General features: G+C 39.2%; 1 protein-coding gene across 1 annotated transcript in view; it reads right to left on the bottom strand.

The window, feature by feature from the left end:
• Positions 1-25,035, bottom strand: part of LOC100552267 (V-type proton ATPase subunit S1) — an 89,309-nt gene that overhangs the window by 8,850 nt on the left and 55,424 nt on the right. The window contains exons 7-9 of the mRNA XM_062982736.1: positions 12,825-13,084; positions 5,677-5,727; positions 1,736-1,973 (exon numbers count right to left, since the gene is read on the bottom strand). Of these exons, the coding sequence (XP_062838806.1) occupies positions 1,736-1,973; positions 5,677-5,727; positions 12,825-13,084 (549 nt within the window). The remainder of the gene's footprint in view (positions 1-1,735; positions 1,974-5,676; positions 5,728-12,824; positions 13,085-25,035) is intronic.

Here is a 25,035-nt window from a genome sequence, read left to right as displayed (position 1 = left end):
TAAGTAAATGTTAATGTGTTGATAAAATATTTCACATTTTTATGGTTTTAATTGCTTGTATTTGTTCTTCAGAAGCCTGGTGACACAATGAGTTAAACCCTTATGCTGGAAGGACGGCTAACTTGAAGGTTGGGTTGCTGACCTGAAGGTTGCTGGTTTGAATTGAACCTGTGGAGAGCACAGATGAGCTTCTTCTGTCAGTTCCAGCTTCATGTGGGGGCTAAAAGCAGCCTCTCACAAGGATGGTAAAACATCCACACACACAAAACCATCCGGGTATCCCCTGGGCAATGTCCTTGCAGATGGCCAATTCTTTCACACCAGAAGTGACTTGCAGTTTCTCAAGTCGCTCCTGACATGAAAATACCCCGATCGGCTGTGGTCTGGAAGGTAATATGTGAGTATCAAGGAAGAAAGGAAATTTTATATTTTTCTCCCCACTGGGTGAAATTATGTAGAATTTCTCATATTCTTTGTACATTGAGGCTTTTTTTCCAGAAAGTTCTAATGCAAAAAATAAAATGTACAAAAACCTGTACAACAGAACATTGCTTTCTGTGTACGCACACACACCCAAATCCCCAAAAGTGAAAAGATCTTATGGAGGTCAACTATTTTCTTGGCAATATGTCTTGATACATCAAGGCACTGTTTCTTACCAAGAATGAGGAATTCATAAGTATTCTTTCTATTCACATTGATGAGCGTTTTGATGTGATACTTGGCACATCCAGGTTCCAATTCTTACTGAGCAATCTGTGGCTAGTCCTTTTCTTTCAAGATAGTGGTTGTTATGAGTATTAAATGAGGAAGAGTGATATTATTGTGTTGTTGAAGACTTTCATGGCTGGAATCACTGGGTTGCTGTGAGGTTTCTGGCCTGTATAGCCATGTTCCAGAAGCATTCTCTCCTGATGTTTCGCCCACATCTATGGCAAACATCCTCAGAGGTTGTGAAGTCTGTTGGAAATTAGGCAAGTGGAGTTTACATATCTGTGGAAAGTCCAGGTTGGGAGAAAGAACTCTTGCCTGTTTGAGGCAAGTGTGAATGTTACAATTGATCACCTTGATTAGTATTTAATGGCCTTGCAGATTCAAAGTCTGGCTGCTTCTTGGTTGAGGGAAGATCGGGACAGTAAATAAAGAACAGCATTAAGAAAACAGGGGAAATTCCAGGCAAGAAACAATCAGAGCCAGCTAACACCTCCCAACAAAGAATTCCCTCAACCAAGAAGCAGCCAGGCTTTGAATCTACAAGGTCATTAAATGCTAATCAAGACGGCCAATTGCAACATTCACACTTACCTCAAACAGACAAGAGTTCTTTCTCCCAACCTGGACATTCCTTAGATATATAAACCCCACTTTCCTAGTTTCCAACAGACCTCACAACCTCTGAGGATGCCTGCCATATATGTGGGAGAAGCATCAGGAGATATTTGTACAACAAAATCTATTAATGGATTTATGATATTGTTGAAGAGTTTTGTTATTTTCCCTGACACTTTTATATCATATTGCACCCCTCCCTTCTTTCTGCTCCCTCCTCATCTCCTGAGATGTTCAACACAGATTTGAACCAAGTGTAGGAAATTGATAGGTAATGGCTTCCTATTAAATTTCTATTAAGAAAGAAGTAGTGAAGGTGATATATTTTTTTATATAAATCTTTCAGAACATCCTGCTGCAAGTAATGACTCTTAGGATAGCATCAGAAACTGTAATATGTTCTTACCTGGAATTCAGAAATGCCAATCTCCCATTTTTGTTGTTTATCATCTTTTGGAATCAGAGTCACACCTTGATGGTGCCCAGTTCCTACCAACTGGCAATGAAATGAATACTCTGCAGGACCAGAGATGTCTGTGACATTAAATTGAACAACACTCTCATCGTCTTTTTGAATATAAACAAAATCTAAAGTGAACCAGTTTCGAGCAGAGCCTTTATAGAACTTGTTGGTCATCACAAATCTAGAAAGGAGACAAACATAAAATACATTTATTTAGAATGGAGAATCTTCTTTCCTATCTAAAAACAGGTGGCAGAGGGGATTATATTTGGTCTGAATTTGAAGCTATGTAGTTTGGCAGTAAAAAAGACATTTCAAGTGATTGCCATGTTGAGGCATGCAAGCATGGAGCGTAATGGCTCGTTCCTTTCCAAAAGATAGACTTTAGAAACAAATTTTATGGAAAACAGTTTTTTATAATATGATTTGTCTGTGGGTCATTTCACAATTATACATTGTTTAGGACTAAAGTCTTCATTGTATGTGATACCGATACTAGCGACATTAGATCAGCCTCCTAGCCTTTAGAAGAACGGTAAAAACTTGGCTGTAGAATCAGTCTTTTAGTGAATAAAGCAGGGCAATGACAGGTCTGGAAAATATGGAATGACTATGGAAAGGCCTGGACTATGACTTTGGATGGTGTGATTTCTTATGTAATGTAATGTTTTAAATGTTTAATATGTCAGATTTTAATTTAATTTAATTTTAATGTCTGTATTTTATATTTTTAAGGCATTGAATAATTGCCTCTATGTAAGCCGCCTTGAGACCACTCCGAGGTAGAGAAAGGCAAGGAAGAAGTAAAGCAAATAAATAAATAAATAAATAACAGTCAGGTGTAAAGCCATACCTGTTTATTCCTTAAAGAAGATTATTAAGTCCTTCTCCCTTTCTTTCAACAGTTAGAGAAGGTGGAACTGTTTTCCTTCAGAGGAGTCCAGTACAATGGCCATTATGTGGGAGAGAAGGGCTGTTTCTAAGGCTTAAGTGAAAGTCTACTACAGCTCAAAAGCTTCCTAAGGCCCCTTCTACACTGCCATATAAAATCCAGATTATTTGCTTTGAACTGGATTATATGGCAGTGTAGATCCATCCTAATTCTTATAGAAACTATGGATGAATTAGAAGTATAGAATGCACTAATAAAGTGGAAAGGAAGAACTGGAAGAGCTCTCCCAAGGACATGTTTTAGAAGTTTAGGACATAAACTTTGTACATAAACATTGTATTTTAAATGCAGTACCTTCTCTGGTGAAAAGGTATTTTTAATTATTTCAATTTAAAATTGCACACGCACATATTTAAAGAGAGTTGGTCATAATGATTAACTATTGTTAACAATGTGTGTATGTATATGAGCTCATGTATATGGATATCATGGCATGCGTATGAATGTTGGGAGTGTAGAGAGCCATCTTTTCATTTTGACTGAATCTGTCTTAACTATTGATAAATATTTATTGGGGGTGGCTTTCAGTACAAAAAGAAGATCTCAGAGAGAAATGGGAATTATGACACAACATGTTTCAAGCAATGCAAAGCTTTATCAAGGCTAGTGGATTCAATCTATCTAAAGTAATGCCGGCTTCATGACCAGGAGGTGACAACGCAGGCTCCTTGGCTTGGAAATGGAGACCAGCACCTTCCAAGAACAGAGATGAGACCGCCTCCAGAAGCCGGAAATGAAAGGAGAAACCTTTGCCTTTGTCTGTGTTGTGTGTCTCATTCTATGTGATTGTAATAAGGTATTGAACATTTGCTTGTGTCTACTTTATAAACTGTAATCCGCTCTGAGTTCCTTCGGGGAGAAGGGCGGAATATAAATTAAGTGTTGTTATAACAACAACAACAACAACAACAACAACAACAACAACAACCTTATTCTTGTATCCTGCCCCATTTCCCTGGGGGGACTTGGGGCAACTCACATGGGGACCAGACGCAGCAATATACAATAAAATACAACAGTATAAAATGCATTTCCAATCACAACAAATTAATACATCAAAAATATAAAATACAGCATCACAATATAAAAACATAGTCAATGACCAAGGCAACATAATTAGCACTTCGATCTTCAGTCTTGAGGGAGAAGGATAAAGTTAAAGTAGGGCAATATATTAGGAGTACTAATAGCATGGGACAGTGATAAAGTGCAGAATGCTAGGATATAGATAGGGACGGTTCATCTTAATTGAAAGTGGCTTGAAAAAAACAGGTTTTCAGATCTTTCCAGAATGAAGTCCGTGTGGGCGCTAGTCTAATTTCTCTCGGAAGAGAGTTCCAGGGCCGGGGGGCCACGACCGAGAAGGCCCCCTCTCTCATCCCCACCAATTGTGTTTGAGACGAAAGCGGGAAGGGCCTCCCCGGTAGATTATAGGGTTTGTGCAGGTACATAATAGGAGGTGTGATCCCAAAGATAGGCAGGACCTGAACCGTTTAGGAATTTAACCAGCACTTTGAATTAGGATCGGACATTTATCAGCAGCCAGTGGAACTGTTTCAATAGGGGGAGTAGTCCTCTCCCTATAATTTGCTCCCGGCTGCTGTTCATTATACTAGTTGAAGTTTCTGAGCCATCTTCAAAGGCAGTCCCACGTAGAGTACATTGCACGTTTTTTACTTACTTTTTTTACTTAGGCGATCCCTCATAGTTTGAGGATGATGGTCCTCCGTTTCTGTTGTCTTGGGGATGGATCCGTAGATGACTGAAGAGACCTATTCTTGATCTGCATGTTCTCCCACAGTGAGGACACCGGTTTCCAGGTGGAAGGTGGTCCCGATCAGGGTTGGCTTGACGGGCCTTCCTCTTGGCACGTTTCTCCCTTAAGCCCTCCATTCGTGCCTCTTCGAACTCTGCAGCACTGCTGATCACAGCTGACCTCCAATTAGAGTGCTCAAGGGCCAGGACCACCGTGGCCAAGTCAGGTTTCTCGAGGTACGGTCACAGCTGGTGCACAAGCTTTAACTGTGCAAAGGCCCTCCCAGCCACCACTGATACCTGAGCTTCACGTGTCAGCGTAGAGTCCAGGAGGACCCCCAAACTGTAGACCTGCAACTTCAGGGGGAATGTAACCCTGTCCAGCACAGGTTGCCACCCAATACCCCGATCGGCTGTGCGACTGACCAGGAGGACTTCTGTCTTGTCTGGATTTAGCTTCAGCTTGTTGTTGTTGTTGCTGCTGATTATTATTATTATTATTATTATTATTATTATTATTATTATTATTATCATTGTTATTATTATTGTAGTAGTAGTAGGTTTTTTGTGTCAGGAGCAACTTGAGTCGCTTCTGGGGTGAGAGAATTGGCTGTCTACAAGGACATTGCCCAGGGGACGCCAGGATGTTTTGATGTTTTTACCATCCTTGTGGGAGGCTTCTCTCATGTCCCCGCATGGAGCTGATAGAGGGAGCTCATCCGCGCTCTCCCTGGGTGGGATTCGAACCTGGCAGCTTTCAGGTCAGCAACCCAACCTTCAAGTCACGAGGCTTTAGTCCACTACGCCACCAGGGGCTCCTATTGTAGTAGTATAACTAAGTTAGAAGTTAGACCCATTACATTCAATAGGATGTCTATACTGCTTTGGATGCATACATAAGTGGGAACTGCAATTTTGTTTCCCTGCTTTAATAATCTAAACAACCCAGATGTCAATTCCATTTCATTTCAAAAGCAGTTTACCAAAGGAACAGAATGGTAAATTGCATACAAAAGACTACAGCTCTTTGGGACAAGTTGCACAGTCCTTTGAATCCAATCCAATACCATCTCTTCAGGCGAAAACGAGGAACATAATAATTTGCATATAATTTTATATTCTTGTTTTACAGCCACTCCCCAAAGCTTAGTCAGAAAAAAATTATTTGTAAATGTACCTTATTTCCAGGTTCTTGATACTGCTTACATTGGCGTATTTTAATGATAACCTAACCAGAAGAGGGAAAATGAGATTAGACTATGTTATTTTCAATTGAAACTCTATTTTGTTTTTTTTTAAAGCATTTTAAATTGGCAGGTAAATATGAACAGAAAATATGCACAAACAAGACAACAATGATTGCCTCATTTTTCTGGCAAACAAAAGGAGGAAAACATTCAAGACCGTGATCTATGATGATATTGACAGCTCACTTAAATGGAAGCATTGGCAAAGATTCTCCATAAAGAAATCGTACAATGAAATAAGTGTGCATATAACAAAAATGTGTTGTGTGATACACATGAGGACACTGGAGGGCAGAGCACAGCAGTAAGATGTGTCAGCCAATTAGTCATAATTATGCTCTTAGAAATGAACAATGGACGAATGACAAAGAATGAAACGCTGTTAGTATAATTTGGTCCTCATATGCACATATGAACTAGTACCTTTCTTCTTTTAACATGGAAATCAGTTTTTAATTTTTTCAATTGAAATTGTATGATACAGAATAAAATCAAAGCACAACCCACCCACCAAGTAGAGTATCCAAGACTCGCTTATCCAAGGTTCTGGATTATCCAATGCATTTTTGTAGTCAATGTTTTCAATATATCATGATATTTTGGTGCTAAATTGGTAAATACAGTAATTACAACATAACAGTACTTTGTATTGAACTACTTTTTCTGTCAAATTTGTTGTATAACATGATATTTTGGTGCTTAATTTGTAAAATCATAACCTAATTTGATGTTTAATAGGCTTTTCCTTAATCCCTCCTTATTATCCAAGGTTCTGCTGGCCCGTTTAGCTTGGATAAGTGAGACTCTACTGTATTACAGTCACCTGGAATAAAATTGCCCTAAGGAATCTTATGAAGCCAGTATCCCTGTAAAGAGGACGACTCCGAAAAGTGTGCACATATGGGGCCCTTTGCATACCGTGTTTCCCCGAAAATAAGACAGTGTCTTATATTATTTTTTACTCCCAAAGATGTGCTAGGTCTTATTTTCAGGGGATGTCTTATTTTTCCATGAAGAAGAATTCACATTTATTGTTGAACAAAAAATGAACATTTATTATATACTGTACAGTAGTTGTCATCACAAACCAACATAGCCAAATCAGACAAACTGTGACTTCTGTCAAAAATTTCTTGATACAGTAGAGTCTCACTTATCCAATCCATAAACGGGCCAGCAGAATATGTTGGATAATAAGGAGAGATTAAGGAGAAGCCTATTAAACACCAAATTAAGTTATGATTTTACAAATTAAGCACCAAAACATCATGTTATACAACAAATTTGACAGAAAAAGTAGTTCAATACGCAGTAATGCTACGTAGTAATTACTGTATTTACTAATTTAGCACCAAAATATCACGATTTATTGAAAACACTGACTACAAAAATGCGTTGGATAATCCAGAACGTTGGATAAGCGAATGTTGGATAAGTGAGACTCTACTATACTATCATTATTTCCATATACAACTGGTATGTATATTTACCAATCTTGCATGCTATGGTGTTTTGTTTGGTGGGCGCCGGGCATGCTTCCAAACAAAAACTTTGCTAGGTCTTACTTTTGGGGGAGGCCTTATATTTAGCAATTCAGCAAAACCTCTTCTAGGTCTTATTTTTTGGGGATGTCTTATTTTAGGGGAAACAGGGTAGAGACCAAAACAAGGAGACCATGGCGATGGGGGCTCCTACAGTAAGCAAAACAAAATGCAAAGGGATTCATTCCCTCTTTGAGTAAAATGTTTTTCCTCTCTCAAAAGGAAATGCATGTTTCAGCTATTGAACTTTCAAATAAAAAGTTTACTGTAGAAAGAGCAGCCACACAACATGAGAGGTCAGAAAAAGCACATGTGAAACATAATAGATGTATTTCACTAGAAGAAACATATTTTCTTACTATTTGCTTCACTTGGTGTTAACGGGACAATAGCTCTGGGATCTACCTCACCCTGATTGAATCTCACACTAATTGCACTTTTTTGGCCCAGTTCTTTTTTTTTAGAGCCGACCCAAGATTTTATCATAGTATATTTATTGTATCTTGACCTATGACTTGTTTTATTGTTGATTTATTGTTTTATTGTTATGTTTTTATATTGTTTGTGACCTGGGCTTGGCCCCATGTAAGCCACCCCGAGTCCCTTCAGGGAGATGGGGCGGGGTATAAAAATAAAATTATTATTATTATTATTATTGTATGACACAGCAAACAAGATAGACATGCTGGATTTCGTATCACAAAATCACAAGTCAAACACTTCCCAAGTGTCTAGGACTGTGTGATGTATTTTTTATTTTTATTATTATTATTATTATTATTATTATTATTATTATTATTATTATTATTATTATTTTATTATGACACAGCAAACAAGATAGATATGCTGGATTTCGTATCACAAAATCACAAGTCAAACACTTCCCAAGTGTCTAGGACTGTGTGATGTATTTTCGGATGATGCGTGCAGATCCCAGCAGGGTGGCCTTTTGCAGTTGGCAGATCGTGATTTTGTCAGTCTATTGTTTCCAAATGCCGGCTGAGATCTTTTGGCACGACACCCAATGTGCCGATCACCACTGGGACCACCTGCACTGGTTTCTGCCAGAGTCTTTGAAGTTCAATCTTGAGGTCCTGATAGCGGCTGAGTTTTTCCTGTTGCTTTTCGTCAATGCGACTGTCACCTGGGATGGCAACATCAATGATCCAAACCTTTTTCTTTTCCACAACTGTGATGTCTGGTGTGTTGTGTTCCAGAACTTTGTCAGTCTGGATTTGGAAGTCCCACAGTATCTTTGCGTGCTCATTTTCCAATACTTTTGCAGGTTTGTGATCCCACCAGTTCTTTGCTGCTGGCAGGTGGTACTTGAGGCATAAGTTCCAATGAATCATTTGGGCCACATAGTTGTGCCTCTGTTTGTAGTCTGTCTATGCAATTTTCTTACAGCAGCTGAGGAGATGATCAATGGTTTCGTAGGTTTCCTTGCACAGTCTGCATTTTGGGTCATCAGCTGATTTTTCGATCTTGGCCTTAATTGCATTTGTTCTGATGGTTTGCTCCTGGGCTGCAAGGATCAGGCCTTCTGTCTCCTTCTTCAGGGTCCCATTCGTGAGCCATAGCCAGGTCTTCTTATCAGCTTTTCCTTCAATTTTGTCAAGGAACTTTCCATGCAATATTTTGTTGTGCCAGCTGTCAGCTCTAGTTTGTAGTGTGGTTTTCTTGTACTGATTTTTTGTCTGCTGTGCTTTGAGGAGTTTCTGATTTTTGACTTCAATCAAAGCAGGTTCTTCACTTTGCTTTACATATTCTGCCAGGGCATGTTCTTCTTCTTTGACTGCTTGTTTGAGTTGTAAGAGTCCTCTGCCACTTAATCTTCTAGGCAGATATAGCCGGTCAACATCACTGCGAGGGTGCAGTGAATGATGAATGGTCACAAGTTTTCTTGTTTTTCTGTCCAAATTATTATTATTATTATTATTATTATTATTATTATTATTATTATTATTGGTGTTTGAACTCTACTCTCCAATTATTTTCTCCTATTAGGGTTCTTACTGGTGAAAGCCAAAACAACAGATGTCAAGAAAGTTGGGCAAAGTTTGTCTCCACCACAACCATGCCTTCGCATTGTCATTGAAATTGTTCAGGCTGATGGCATGAACATTTTTTTATACAATTGTGAGATCAATTGGCAAATTTCAGCATTTCCCCCCCAAAAATATACTATTAATATGCTTTTTAACTCTAATTGTTAAATTTTAACTTAAAAGTATTTAATTATTTGTTGTCTAAAGGCATATGCAAAGCCGCCTTGAGTCCCCCTTCAGGGTAGAGAAAGGCGGGAAATAAGCAGAGTAAATAAATAAATACTATTTTGGGTGCATTTAGCATGGGTGATAGTGTTAAGTGTATCTGGTCAGCTGCAAAGGCTACCATTCACAGCTTTGATTCAATTAGTTCATAAACAAAGTTCTTTGCTGAAACACATAAATTACCTGTAAACAGATAAATCTCATCTTTCTATGTGGAAGAGGCCACTCATGGGGCCCCTCTGATTCAGAGTACCTGCAGTGACAAACTTGCTCCTTTTAATTTATGTTATCAATTGACTTTATCTCTCAGTTCTCAATGGGAATTGCAGAACTTTATCTGCATTGCTCCACCAAGATCAGATTTTGTCTTGAGACTTTCTGTGCCGGAGTTAAGATTTAAAAGGTGTTACTGAAGGTACAGTTGATAAACAATCTTATAGGTCATGCTGTCAGTCAAAGAACAGCTTTAATTAAACTCAGTGAAAGTCTAATAGTCAAATATGTTTCAACTATACTCTGTTCTTCAGTGGTTCAATCCCATAGGATAATACTCTGACTTTCACAAAACTGTGTTGAAGCTCTCTTTCCTACGGTCGCAGGATATTTCAAAACAAATGTGTTTTTTTGGGGGGGGGGGGGGAATAACTCTGGCTGCATGTTTGACAAGGTCGCAAAATGGGTATAGAACCTTTTTGGGAAAATTAGACTTGTCATCTTAAGCAGAACCACACATATGTATTCTCCGGGTACATGGATAACAAAGATCTCAGATACAGGAAAGCAGGGAAGAAAAGGAAGAGCATGAAGCATGCCCTTCTCCTTGTTTACATGCTGTTTCATTCATAGCTTTGTCATAAAAGAAAGTTGTTATCTAAACAGGAACTAACTTATGAACCTACCTCAGTACAGTAACAAAGAACAAGGAAGAGTTTAGTAGCTATTTTCACTGCCACAACAAACATAATTATTTATTTACTTGATTTATATCCAACTTTTCTCCCAGGGTTGGGATGCAAGGCAGTTGCCAATGCAAATAAAATACGCTGACAAAAACCATAAATAAAAGGTTTTCAATAACAGTTTTAAACTGTACTTAGGAAAAATACCAGTTAAATTAACCACATTATTAAAATATCAATAAAAATGATTTTAACATGCTATTCTAATAATAAATAAGATTTATTTTGTAGAGACCACATATATTACTGGTCCTACACTATTGATTATTATTATTATTATTATTTTACAGTATTTATATTCTGCCCTTCTCACCCCAAAGGGGACTCAGGGCGGATCACATTATATACATATAGGGCAAACATTCAATGCCTATATACACATAGAACCGAGACAGAGACAGACGCAGAGGCAATTTAGCCTTCTCCTGAGGGGATGTTCGATTCTGGCTACAGGGGGGAGCAGCTGCTTCATCATCCACTGTGACAGCACTTCCTCATTCCAATGTCGTAAATTAGTTAAATTTGCCTCCCCACTTTATAAGTGGTACCTTATTTCCTACTTGATGGATGCAACTATCTTTCGGGTTGCTCAACCCGCCACGGGCTGGCCTCGAACTCATGACCTCATGGTCAGAGTGATTTATTGCAGCAGGCTGCTCATCAGCCTGCACCACAGCCCAGCCCCATTAGCTCCGTTAGCTTTTTATTTACTTCAGAGATTAAGGACTTTTTCACACGGGGCATTTTGCCCCGTTTTGCCACTTTTAATCACAGCAAGGATGGGGCCATCCACATTCCTCCCAAAGAGGAGGAGAAGCACCGAAAGGCACTTTCTCCTCCACTACAGGGAGGAAAGTGTAGTTTGTGTAGCTCCAATGGAGCTACCCACACTTTTCTCCCCTTTTTGCCGTATGATGGCAGAAAGGGCGGTCGGGCAACATGCATTGCTGCCCTTTCTGCCATATGATGAGGGGAGGAAAAGGGTGCCAAAGGACCCTCTCCCATCCCCTCCATGTGATGAGAGGAGGAAGGATGGAGTATGGGATGGTATGAGATGTCTTGCACGCCTTCCCTTTCACCGGTGATTGTCGATGCAACGTTGTGGTCCGAAAGGGCCATGTGAAGAGATTGTAATTCTAAATGTTAGGTTTGATTTACAAAAGCCTAAACATTGCTACAGGCTGAGATATCTCAAAAATAGCTTCCCCTGCCTGGAATGTAAGAACATCAATACAGACCTTGTTGTGTGTCTCATCATCTAGGTTGATGAGTGCAGTGCTTTCTTTGAAACAGCATCTTGGCTGGGGAACTCTCTCCTAAGCTAAGTTGGTTCCATCTCTCTTGAGCTTAAAACTCAAGACTTTATGATTGTTCAAATTGTGTGTATTGAACAATCTTCTTTTAAAAAAGAAGAAGCAGATTTTCTATCCATTCTTACTCAAAGTGGCAGCCCACGGATCAGTGCTAGTCCATGAACAATCAACTAAGAGAGTTTCTAGAAAGGACACAAACATGTTAAAGTCAATGGGAACAAATAAGGTAATGGTCCACGGCACATTGGATTTTAAAACAACTGATCTTTTACATCCAGAGACTTAAAAAGTGTTGGTTTAGTTTGTTAAAAAAAAAACCATTTTTACTTATTTTATTTGTTCTAGTTAGCGCCATATTAGTTCCTCACAAAACAGAGAGGCAATAAATATTAAATCCATAAATAAACAATTATTGGTTACAGCCCTGCTCATTTATATCACATGACAATTGTGAAAATGAGTGAGACTATGGCTGTAAAGCAATGATAAAATGTGTATGCTAAATCCAGAATGAATTAGACCCAGAATATCAAGGCAGATAATCCACAATATTTGCTTTGAACTGGATTTTCGGAGTCCACACTGCCATGTAATCCAGTTCAATGTAGACTTTATACAGCTGTATGGAAAGGGCCTTAGTCTTTCCTGAGAAAACCTAAAAGGAGTACTGGCCCTCTTTACTCTGCTGTGGTGCTGTTTCTGGCATTTTTGAAGGCCCGGACAGGAAAACGACAACGGTCCCGCTGACTCTTTCCTTTCTTTGCAATATGACCTTCAATTTTTTCATGGGTCATTTCAAAATCCATAATTTTGGTCCGAAAACCTGCCCTCAACTTATACTTGAGGTAGGCTTGTACACAACGTATATACTGTATGGGAACTATACAATGTCAAGATTCTACTTCAATTAGTTTGATCTTTCTTTTCTACCTTCTAGTTAAACTAAATTGTAAAAAAGCTTGTGATAAAAACTATAAATAAACATTACTCACGTTGCATTGTTCTCTGAACATTTAGATGAACTAGTGTCCACTTTCTGGTGCATAAATGTTAAATCTGTTAGATTCAAGGCTACAATTGTCTTCTCATCGGCCATGTATGTAAGGCTAAAATTAGTGGCATAAAAAAGGATGCAGGTAGTTCCATTGACATCATTGGTCACGTTCAGTGGTTGATACTTATCATTTCCCTGATCTTCAGCAGACATTAGTTGTCGTCTGCTATGCCATGCTAGATCAAGTTTCATAGGCACCTGGGAAAACAGCGAAAGAGGAATAGTCACATTATTCAAGTAAAAAGAAACAAAATTTGGGAAGGAACACAGATACAAATTCAAGTTCAAAAGCCACAGAGAACTAATTATACCATAGCTTACTAATTGGTGTCTGTAAAAAAAATGAAAATTGAACCTGCTGCCAGTGTGCCAGACTCCAGCAGCTAAATCTAGCAAATCTGGTCAATGAAGCTAACAAGCAGGTACCTCTGAATTGGGCTCCTATTGGGAGCTCCTATTGCTCATCACCTTGTTAGTAGAACCACCTCCATGGAAAACTGCTAATAACACAAATAAAGTACCAATTCATTTATTTATTTCCTCGACATCCTACCTTTGTCCTGGGGATATGATGCAATATGGCTTCTAGTAGAAATACAGTGACCAAGATTCTGTTCAATGTCGTTGGGTCATGAACTTCTGTTCATGAAAACAGCCGCAACAGCCATCTTGGAGATGTTCTGTTTGCTTTGTAGCTTGAGTCATATCTGCATACTGTTGTGCTGTCAACAAACTTGTATGAGGGGGCATTGGCTACCTTCTTATACTAGCATCTAAGTCGTACAGCAGGAGGAACTCAACAGTAAAAGGGATCCTGGTCAATAAACTAGACTATTAAGACATAAATCAAATCATTACTCTAATACTACAGACTGGAATCTTGTGTTCTCTACTTCATTAAGTATCTAAGCAACTTTTCCTGGATTATCCTCCAAACCTGATGGAAATATGATTCACCCATGTTCCAATCTCTAGCAGAGTTGATTTCCTTCTTCCCATGTACCTTCTGCCTAGTAAAGTACAGAGGGAGTTAAGATTGTGGCAATAGTGTCAGAATTGTGATAGAGTTTATTGAAACTTCAAATAAACCAACCCCAGATTCATCCTGAATGGAAGGCTGGCTATCTCCACGATGCACAGCAAATTTCCCAGTATTATTTGCTTGATTGTTTTACACAAATTTGGGCAAGTTGGCAGATATTCCAAAGATTGCGGGATACTCTGAAGTATCCCATGGCTCCAAGGCAGTCTGGAAAGCTAGATGGGGTCCAATACTACTCAATCGATGCTCCATGTTGGAATTTAGGAAAGGATCTCATCCTCATAGCAGGAAAATCAGGAAGTATGGTAACTGCAGCTTCAATAATCCTAAAATTAGCTGACTTTAAGGAGGAATATAGCTAATTGAAATCTAGTCCTCTATGAACTGTATTGATACTCATAGGTATGCTCATACACACAGCCCAATAAAAAATTCTCATTAAGGGAGGGGTGGACAATGGGGGATAATTTCAGATCCTCAGTCATACCATCCTTCTGCTTCATAATGTCACCATTTGGTTGCACAGTGGCAATTGGACACAATTTTGGCCTCCTCTTGAGTATGTGAAAATGTCATCCTAGAGCTAAACCAAAAGACATTTTAGAACTAAATCATAGTGACCACATACCTTGCTTTGGAGAGACGTATTTCTAAACAAATAATTGTTCTGCATACTTTTAGGAAATTTATTCTCATCACACAAACTGTAGGCATGGATGGCTACAGTTTGGCTGACTTTCTTGAAAAAGGAGCTCATAAGGCCATAGATTAGCAATGTAGGTGTCAAATGAAAAGTTCTTTAAATAGGTCAAGAGAGGATAAGGCATATTGAACTCCATTGGTTATTGGTTGCCAGCATTGTGAAGAATATTAACCAAGGTTCTTGTTCTTGGCAAGAAAAATACATTGTGAGTGACATCGCATTAAAAACGTTATCATCCCCTGTGAATTTCTAAATCTTTGAATAAGATTGTTTGTCATTTTCCTGCAGAATATTTAGGCTAGATCCAACATCTGATCTACATTTCATAAACTGGTGATGTCATAGCTATGTCCTGGACAAGATATGCAATCGTTCTAATGAATGCTGGCAATGCATAATGGTGGATCCTGTGTGGTCCCTTTATTCCATCCATGTCTACAATTGTTTCCTTATAAGAACATGAGCACTGCATAGCATTGCAATTGGACTTAACATGATAGTAATCAATGTTGTAAATACCTAAGAGAACATTGTATTTTATGCAAATGGGGATACTTCTTGGTCAAAAACATTATTTTTATTTGCAAAAACAATGTTCTTTGTACAACCAATATCTATAACCAAAGTCTGAAATGTGATAAAGAAACATTAATGTGATAAAGTTCTTCTGATCTCACCTAAGAAAAAGAAACATCTGATTTTTCTTGTTGTCATGTAGGAGAACAAATTTATTAATGATTCACAACTCTGTTGGTTACTTGCTACAGCATGGAAGCTATTTATATCCAACAGGAAACCACCATGATTGACATGATTAAATATTCCTCCTATGGAAAACTAGAACTCTTCAGAGTGATGCCTTTAGGTAAAATCAGCATTCATGTTTATGAAGATCAGATTAGCAACATCACAGTGTCGTGTTATGTTTACAGCTTCCAAACATCACAGTAAACGGAACTTGTGTAGGTTGGTGGTAGAACCTGCTGCTATAATGCACCAAATTTGCTCACTATTTATATACTTCCTTCTCAAGCAATATTGCTCAGACTGGAAGTATCAGGCTGTTATATTCCAGCCAGCCATGGCTTCAGAGCCTGATCAGGAGCTGAACTCTGACACAGATGAGGTTTATTATGACTTTTCACCCAGTTCTGAGAACCCTTTGTAGCTCCAGGTGCCTAGAGAAATCAGCCAGAAAGAGCCATTAATTGGAAGGGAGTCTCCTACTCTTCCTCCCTTGTCTGTGCCAGATGTTCTCAGCTCGCCTGAGAATGCGGATTTTAATCGAAGAGAATTTCTGGATCATGAAAGAAGCGCAAAACAAGGCCTTTGTAGAAGTCAACGTCTGGCGTCCCGAGGGGATAATGGTTAGAGTTCCCATGGGAAGTTTTTGGGAGTATTGCTCTCCCTATCTTGGACTCAGTTTAGGATCCATAAAAGTGTTTTGCTCAGTGGCTTCTTTGCGGTGTCAACGTTGCTTTCTTGGAGAGAGGTTTTTCCATTTCCAGCTCCTGTTCCCAAGCCAAGTATTCCAGTTCTAGTCTGGCCATGCTGGGCCGCGACTCTTGAGTAGACTTTGACTTTACTTCAGTTGTTATTCATGTTCCTGTTTCAAGTTTGCCTCAGCTTTGACAATTTGTTGCCTTGATTGTTACGGATTATTTCCAGTGGATTGAACTCTGTTTCCTGACAGCCTTGTTTCCTTGTTTCAACTCAAGAACATTCTAACAGGCTTTGGAGTGAACTTTTGCCCTATGGACTTTGGATTATAATATTGGACCTTTTCCTTCACCTTATTGGACTAATATTTGACTTTCCTAAGAGAACTACTTCCTCTTCAAACTCTATACCTATTTTCATCTGGATTTATATTTGCTTTAATAAAGGTATTATATGTTATATTGACTCCTGTCTGGTTTTTGAGTGCTCACGCTGCCTTGGTGTGCAACACAGGCCATTGGACTATCGGAAAGGGTCAGTCAGTAGACACTGGGAAGTAGTAGTGAAATATTGGAAGAAATATCTATCTGTTATATGCTAAACTGCTTGTCCTTTGTCTAATAATAATAATAATAATAATAATAATAATAATAATAATAATAATAATTTCAAAGCCTCTGGCAGAAACCAGTGCAGGTGGTCTCGGTGGTGATGGGTACACTGGGTGCCTTGCCAAAAGATCTCAGCTGACATTTGGAAACAATAGACATTGACAAAATTATGATCTGCCAACTGCAAAAGGCCACCCTGCTGGGATCTGCACGCATCATCTGAAAATACATCACACAGTCCTAGACACTTGGGAAGTGTTCGACTTGTAATTTTGTGATACAAAATCCAGCATATCTATCTTGTTTGCTGTGTCATAATAAAATAATAACAACAACTTTATTTTTATACCCTGCCAACCATCTCCCCAAAGGGACTCAGGGCAGCTTACAAGCGAGACCAAGCCCCAGAACATACAACAAAATTCACCAACTAAAAAACACAGCTAAAAACATGATAAAAATATAATTTACCACCTTTCACTAGGGCAGAAGACATTGTCTTGTTACCAAATGCAGTTGTTTTTATATGTGGACTAGGAGGGGAAAACATCTTGTTTTTTCCTTTAGTGATAAACACTTTTTGCTGGCCCTAAACCTGAGGCTCACATTATGAATTCACATGTTAACACCACTTTCCCAGCAGTATCAGGTTTGCCTCAGACCTGTTTGCATCAGCAAAAATTATGTCCTTGTTTACTTATCACCAACTAATTACAAATCAACACGTCCATCCTTGCAAGTTATGGGGCTGAAGGAAAGTAGGTGCTAAAACAGACATCATTCCTAATTTAAAAGGGCACTACTTATAAAAATGGATTACATGCATTGTATACTCCGACCATGAGTGAGCATTCAAGACATATCATATTAGTAATAATATTTCTAGTCTAGCCTTATGCATCAGGAAGTCATGTTCTAATTATTTTATTTGTAAACTGTATATGAAGTCTGAAGTCATCCAGCTCAGATAGATAGACAGACAGATATATAGATGATAGATAGACAGACAGACAGACAGGGATCTAGTTGCAACTAACTTTCACTGGCATGTGGCCAGTTGCTTTTCTTTCTCTAGAAAGAAAGCTGCATGTTGAATGAAGAGATTTTTTTATAAAAAAAATTCCACATAAGTATTCCAGTTTTAATTAAAATATTTAATCTCTCTTGTTGCTCCCAAAGTGCAACCATTTCATTTCATACACAGAAAAGGCTATGAAGACTAAATTACACTGTGTTTAATCAATTGACTGCACGCTAAGGGACAGTGGGGATAGCATATTGTCTAGTGAGAATCTTCATACTAATAACAGAAAATAAGATTATGTTGGAGGAAATGATTATTGACTGTGGAGAATCATTTGATTTCTGGGAGAAGGATGTATTTGTTTCCAGCTATTGAACTCATTGCCTTTCAGGGTGTGCCACAATTCCTTTGCCAAATGCTGTCATTATGTGCCTTCAAGTCATTTCTGATTTTTGATGACCCTAAGGTGAACCTAGTGCTCAGCACCATGGATAACTCCTACAAAGCAAAAAACGAAATCTAAGAAAATATTCTCCAACACTCTCCAATGTGGAAGTCAAACCTGCATGAGATGTAAACTCTAGATCAGAGGTTCTCAAACTTTTTCAGCTGCAGAGCCCTTTTTGAAGCAAAGGTTTCTTGTAAAGCCCCAAGAAATGTTATTATATTATATTATACTAGCTATGCCCGGCCACGCGTTGCTGTGGCGAAGTATGGTGGTATGGGAAATAAAGTATTGAGGAATTGGTGGTAGTTAAGGTAAAGGGTAAAGGTTTTCTCCTGACATTAAGTTCAGTCGTGTCTGACTTTGGGGGTTGGTGCTCATAAAGCAGATAATATGAGATTCTAAATGGGTCATATAGCTGTGTGTAAAGGCCTTGAGTCTACACTGCCATATTATCCAGTTCAAATCTGATAAGCTGTATTTTATAGGCAGTGTGAAAGAGGCCTAAGTGAGACCTAACTCTGCCTGTCCCCTGGGCTGATTGGGTTGCTAGGAGACCAAGTGGGCAGAGATTAGTCCTCTAACTGGCAGCAATTGGATAAAAACAATTATTGCTCTCCCTCTAATTAGGACTTTATTTCTCTTTTCTTTTTGTTGTATCAACCTAGAGGCGTGGATGATGGGTTGTGTTGTCAAATTTCGAGGTTGGGGGGCCTGTAGTTTTGTTGTTTTGTTGGTCGCCGTGATGCCATCACTCATTTATATATATAGATTATATTATATTATATATTTTGGGGCAAGAGAGGTGGGCAAGGGGAAGGAGCAGGAAAGAGAACGGAAAGCTTGGAGAGTGAGGAGTAGGAGGGGAGGGGAGGGAGGAAAGCACGGAGCTCATCAGTATGCTTTGCAAAGCCCCAAGGGCTCCCTGGAGCACACTTTGAGAACCGTTGCTCTAGAGCACTAGTGTCCAACCTTTGGTTCTCCAAGTGTTTTGGACCATAACTCCTAGAATTCCTGACCATTGGACAAACTGACCAGGGCTTGTGGGAGTTGGAGTCCCAAACACCCAGAAGACCAAAGATTGGACACTGCTGCTCTAGAGTAAGACATGGATTAGGAAAACAGATTTCACCTGACTATTAGGAAAAATATCCTGATGATAGCTATTTGACAGTGGGACACACTACCACAAACCGTGGTGGAATCTCCTTCTCTGGAACCTTCAAACAGAGTCCAAATGTCTATCTGGTAGAAGCCCAAGGACGATCCAGTTTGACCCCAGCTCTATGGTACTATGAGACTGTGAAAGCAAACCATCAGGCTTTGCCTGTCTAAAAACAAAACTTCCTGAAGCAGGTTGCCACATCTTGTTGCATGATAGGGAAAACCTGAAACAAAACAGCCTAATGGTATGTAAAACCCTGTTTCAGTGTTGCATCATTTCAAAAAGTTGAAACTTTGTGAGGATGTCTCAAAGAATGGGAAGCATAGGAGAAGACACAACTCTGGTAAGTCATGCTTCCTCCTATGTGTCCCTTTTGTTGAAGAATAAGCTTCTCAACTCAGATGCCTTCTCAGCTCAAAGAGGAGACAGAAGCCCTCCATTAACATTACCAAGGTTCTAAATTCTCTAATCCTTTGAGGTTGACCTGCAGCTTCTTTGATACCTGACCATTGACAATGTAGATGGGCGAGCTTTGTATCAGAAAATTCTAAGTACCTTGCCAAACTACAAATCTCACAATTCCATAGGATGAAGTCATGGCAGGTACGTTGGTATTGGACATTGTGTAGTATAGATACAAGCTGAAAATACCACCGGTTCTGAACTAAGATCCTGGATTCCTGATAATACTGTGCCATAACTATTAGTCACAGATCATGTAAGACAAAGCTCCCCCATATAAGCTATGCAAGTTCTGATGGTTTTCTTATGTTTAATCATTATTATTTCACAGGAAAATAAATCCTCCCAAAAATACAAAAGTGGGACTTTTGCCGTCTTCTATATTGCTGAGTGTATTAGTGGTATTTTTTAAAAAATATTGAAATTCATTTTCAAATAATGGTGCTAACGATATCAGGCCTTAATTTATTTTCTGATTTGGACTGTTTTATTCCCAAAAGAATGAATACCGCCTCTCAGGCAAACCTCTGATTAACCAGAGAGTATGCGTGAAAGCCCACATGCAAACTGCTTAAAGCTTCTTTGAGATAACGGAGGTTAAGCCCCTTAACTGTGTCAGAATTGTAGCCTTCATGCTTTTTCAACGGAGGATGGAGATCCACAAAGAACTAGTAATCATCATCATGATTGTGCTTTGAAAATAACTCAATTATTCCCTAAGTTCCATTTGGGAGTTGCTATAAATATACTGAAGAGCCAGTGTGGTGTAATGGATCCATGTTGGACAAGAACTCTGGAAGACTGGGTTCGAATCCCTGCTCAGATATGGAAACCTATTTGATGGCCTTGTGCAAAGCAAACTCTCTCAGCCTCAGAGGAAGGCAAGGACAAACCCACACTGAATAAATTCTGAAAGAAAACCCATGATAGGGTCAGTCACCTTAGGTTTTCAGTAAGTCAGAGATGACTTGAAGGCACACAACAGCAATAGCAACAACAATGACGACAACAACAATAACAACAACACAAAAAAGTTGAAATGTATTTCTCTGAGGGGCAAAAAAATTAAAGACTAAAAAACCTGATTCTATGTGTTGGCATGTGTATTGTGATAACTGAAATAGATATGTCCCTTCATTCCCTGCCTTCCTTCTTTCCCATATACAGAAAATTTTGTACTATTTCCCTTTTTCCAATCCCCTCATTCCCCCTTTAAATGTTTTCAACTTTTTAAATAAAATCTCTTTCTGGAGTCTTTGCAACAGAACAGCAGCTTTTGTATTCATAAGTACACCAATGGGCATTTTCTTGACTAAGGACCTTATCAGAATGTGGACCAATGGTTATTAAAATTAATGGAAATAAAGAATATGGACAGACTAACCTACCTGTTAACTAGACAACAAGGTTTACCAAAGAGAAGTATAGATTAGCAACCCCTCATGGACTTCATCAAAAAAGAAAAGAAAATTGTGATAACATAAACATAGAGTAGCCTCAACACGGGTGGAAGCGTCCGGCGTCCAGTTGGGAGCAGGGCCTACACCGGAAATCACATGATGTCATGTGATGTCCAGCATCAGTCTCCATCCCCCAGATGGGATTAAAGTGTCCTAGGATGCTAATAATAAGACTTGTATAACCATGGAACCCACACCTGTCATTTCACTTACATGTGCCCTAAGGAAAATGGTCTCTCTAGGAATTTGCTATCTTCCAGGTGATTCTGTGGTATGTTTTCTCCAGAAGTTACTATAGAATTGTCTTTGAGGACCTAGTGAATTCCTAGCAAGAATGACTCTTTAGAAATTTCTAGGTCCTTCAGAGTGACTCCTTGAAATGCTGGGATCAGAAGTCATTTCAGGCTACTACAATCTGGTCAGGAACATATCCCATGCAGATAGTGGGGTCTTACTGCATTTTTGAAAGCTCTGTTGAAGTTTTTAGTTATAGCAATTATAGAAAATTGGGAATTGAAGGAAAACTTCATCTGAGGACCAACATACTTAAATGTAGTGGCCAATACCCTCGATTTAGCCCCTCCTGACTTCATTTCAGCCTATGGCTAGAAAGATCAAGACATCCTGCCCTTCATTCTAACCAATTTTAATTTGGGTTGATGCTTCGAGAATGGGAAAATAAATAAGGAAAATGTCACTCCCCCTCCCCAATGTTCAAAGGGTGGCCGTGTGTATTTTTTGGGGGGTGATGCTTCCCATGACATGGGTCTGTTTTGCATTAACGCAAAAAAGATTTACATTCTGAAGTTACAGTGAAATAATGGTAGACTATATCGGTGGCATTTCTATGTTTGTTTCCTTGAAGACACATTGCACTCGAGTGTGTACACACACACACATACACACATTCTCTATGAGAAAAGATGCATTTTAGACAACCCGTCCTTGGGCTGTTCATTCATATGTAAGGTTTTTAATCTAACCAGGTTTTATTGTAAATGTGATTTTAATATGTTTTATATATTTGTTTTTACATTGTCATGTCTTTCACACTGTTTGTATCTATCTGGGCTTGGCCCCATGTAAGCCGCCCCAAGTCCCTTCGGGGAAATCGAGGCGGGGTATAAAAATAACGTTATTATTATTATTATTATTATTGACACAATGATGTTATATGACACAGCAAACATGATAGATATGCTGTATTTTGTATAACAAAATCATAAGTCGAACACTTCCCAAGTGTCTAGGACTGTGTGATGTATTTTCGGATGATGCGCGCAGATCCCAGTAGGGTGGCCTTTTGCAGTTGGCAGATCGTAATTTTGTCAATGTCTATTATTTCCAAATGCCGGCTGAGATGTTTTGGGACGGCACCCAATGTGCCGATCACCACCAGGACCACCAGTACTGGTTTCTGTCAGAGTCTTTGAAGTTCAATCTTGAGGTCCTGATAGCGGCTGAGTTTTTCCTATTATTATTATTATTATTATTATTATTATTATTATTATTATTATTTCAATACAATGCATCTTCATATGCATTACATGCTTAGGAATAATTATTCATGCTTTTTTATTATAATGAGAGCTTATTTCGTGTAAATGGTCTAAAAAGCTGTGAAGCATTCGTTTCTGGGCTCTCCAAAAGTACTGAATGTTGCCTTCTTTTTGGGGATACAATGGCCTTCAGGATCCATCAAGGAAAATTCTTTTATTTCCTCACAACTTAAGCCAATGCACAATCATTTCTGATGTGAAGCTCTTTTACGGCTCTTGGAAATGTCAAGATGAGCGAGTTCATGATGACACAAGAATGACTCTTCATACATAACATTAATTCGTGGTTGCATTTTGAGTGTAACGAACTAAAAGGTTTTCAAAGGATAGACATGAAATATAAAATGAACAACAAAGGCAGCTTTTTTGACAGGATTGTTTCATGTGACGTGTTCTTCCTTTTTCTCTCCCCTGTTAAACAGTTCCTTGAAATAAGCTCAAGGGACAATGCTTATCACATTGAAAGTGGGAAATGAAAATCTAGAGTGGGAGTGTGTGAAGTGCCCAAAATATAGATAGTCTTCAACACGTTAGAGATTGGCAGAATTAAATGGAGCAACATCTGAAGATTTATAAGTTACAAAACCTTTTAAATGGTTGATTAGAACATGTCTTTTCAAGCCAAAGAGCAATTCAACATAAGAACGCTCAATATGGTCAATAAAAGTATATGAAGAATAGTTTTTCTAGTACCATAGAAACAGATACAATTACAACCTCATCAGACGGGGTAAAAATTGGCGGTATATGCTGGTATCTCTTCAGTTTTACAACGGAGTCTGCCAGCTCCCATCCCACAATGTTTATCTACTTCTGGTGGGACTCGATCGCAAAATTGAAGAACTGGCATATTTGGCCACAGCAGCAACACAGGAGGCTTCCCATGTTGCATTGGGATCAACAAGGTGAAGCTGGTTGGTGAATGCTCCCTCCCATGGGATGGGGCCTTGGGGTAAGTTGGGCGATGCGGGGCATGGGGCGATGGGCTCTCCATGCCCCCATTGAGCATTGCTGGATTCGCCACAATCTGTGGTGATTCCGGGGGCACATATGATGAGATCCTCAGTCAGTCCTGGAGTTTGGGGCCAAGGACATCCATGGAAGTGAAAAGTCATAAATAGAGAAATTGTAATTTTTTAACCTGACAGAGTGTCTCTCTAGGACTTTCTAGGTCTTCCAGCACAATATTTCCCAGAACAGTGGTTCTTAACCTATAGGCCCCCAGACGTTTTGGCCTTCAACTCCCAGAAATCCTAACAGCTGGTAAACTGGCTGGGATTTGTGGGAGTTATAGGCCAAAACACCTGGGGATTCACAGGTTGAGAAGCACTGTGCTTGAAGGTACAAGCACATTGGAGTACCTGGAAATTACCAGAGAGGTATTCTCTCTAAAAGATCTCTAGGTCTGGCAGCATGATCAGAGGAAGTTGACCACAGAATTGCACTGAAGGACCTAGAGATACCTAGAGAGAACATTTTAATCAAATCTGTGAATAATAAAATTCACAAAAGTCAACCCTATATGAATTAGAGGGTATATGAATTAGTGTCACGACCCAGACTACAGAGCACCAATAACCATACGCAGAGGCCAGATTCTATCTAATATCTTTATTAAGGAAATATATAAAGTTAGTAAAAGCAAATGTAAAAGATAGTCCAGAAGCAGACCTTTCAGGAAAGGTCAAAATTAGTCCAAGGAAATAATGTCCAATATGAAATATTAAGGTCCAAAGTTGTAATCCAATAACCGAAACACTCACTTTGCCAAGCAAAGTGAGGGGAGATGACAAGGTCCTTTAGTCCATAAACTTGAGCAAGGCTAGGAAATAACTTGATACTTGAAACAAGGCTTAAAACGTGGAACAAGGTAACTAGGAACAAGAACAAGGTCCGTGGAATAACTTGGTAAAATCCGTGGAACAAGGCAAGGATTGGTCCTGGGAAACAAGGCAAAGTCCGTAGGTAAACAAAGGCTGGGAAGCAAGGCGAAGGCTGGATAGCAAGGCAAGGCTTGAGCGAGAGCGAGGCTTGAATCGGAGCGCGCTGTCCAGACACAACCCGCTCCGTAGGCTGACGAATTGACTCCGCGAAGTTACTACGCGGGTAAAACATCTATATAGAGTCTAACTTTCCCACCGAAGCAGTTCTCTGGGAATCAGAAACGAAAGCTAAACTCTGAGACCAGATGTTAAACTCCTTAAAGATTCTCACGAGAAGCAGTCTTAATTGGCTACA

Source organism: Anolis carolinensis, chromosome 5, assembly GCF_035594765.1.
Source record: "Anolis carolinensis isolate JA03-04 chromosome 5, rAnoCar3.1.pri, whole genome shotgun sequence".
In the NCBI taxonomy this organism is placed as follows: Eukaryota; Metazoa; Chordata; class Lepidosauria; order Squamata; family Dactyloidae; genus Anolis; species Anolis carolinensis.
Note: the sequence above shows the minus strand (reverse complement) of the source record. Positions and strands in the feature narration are given on the sequence as shown.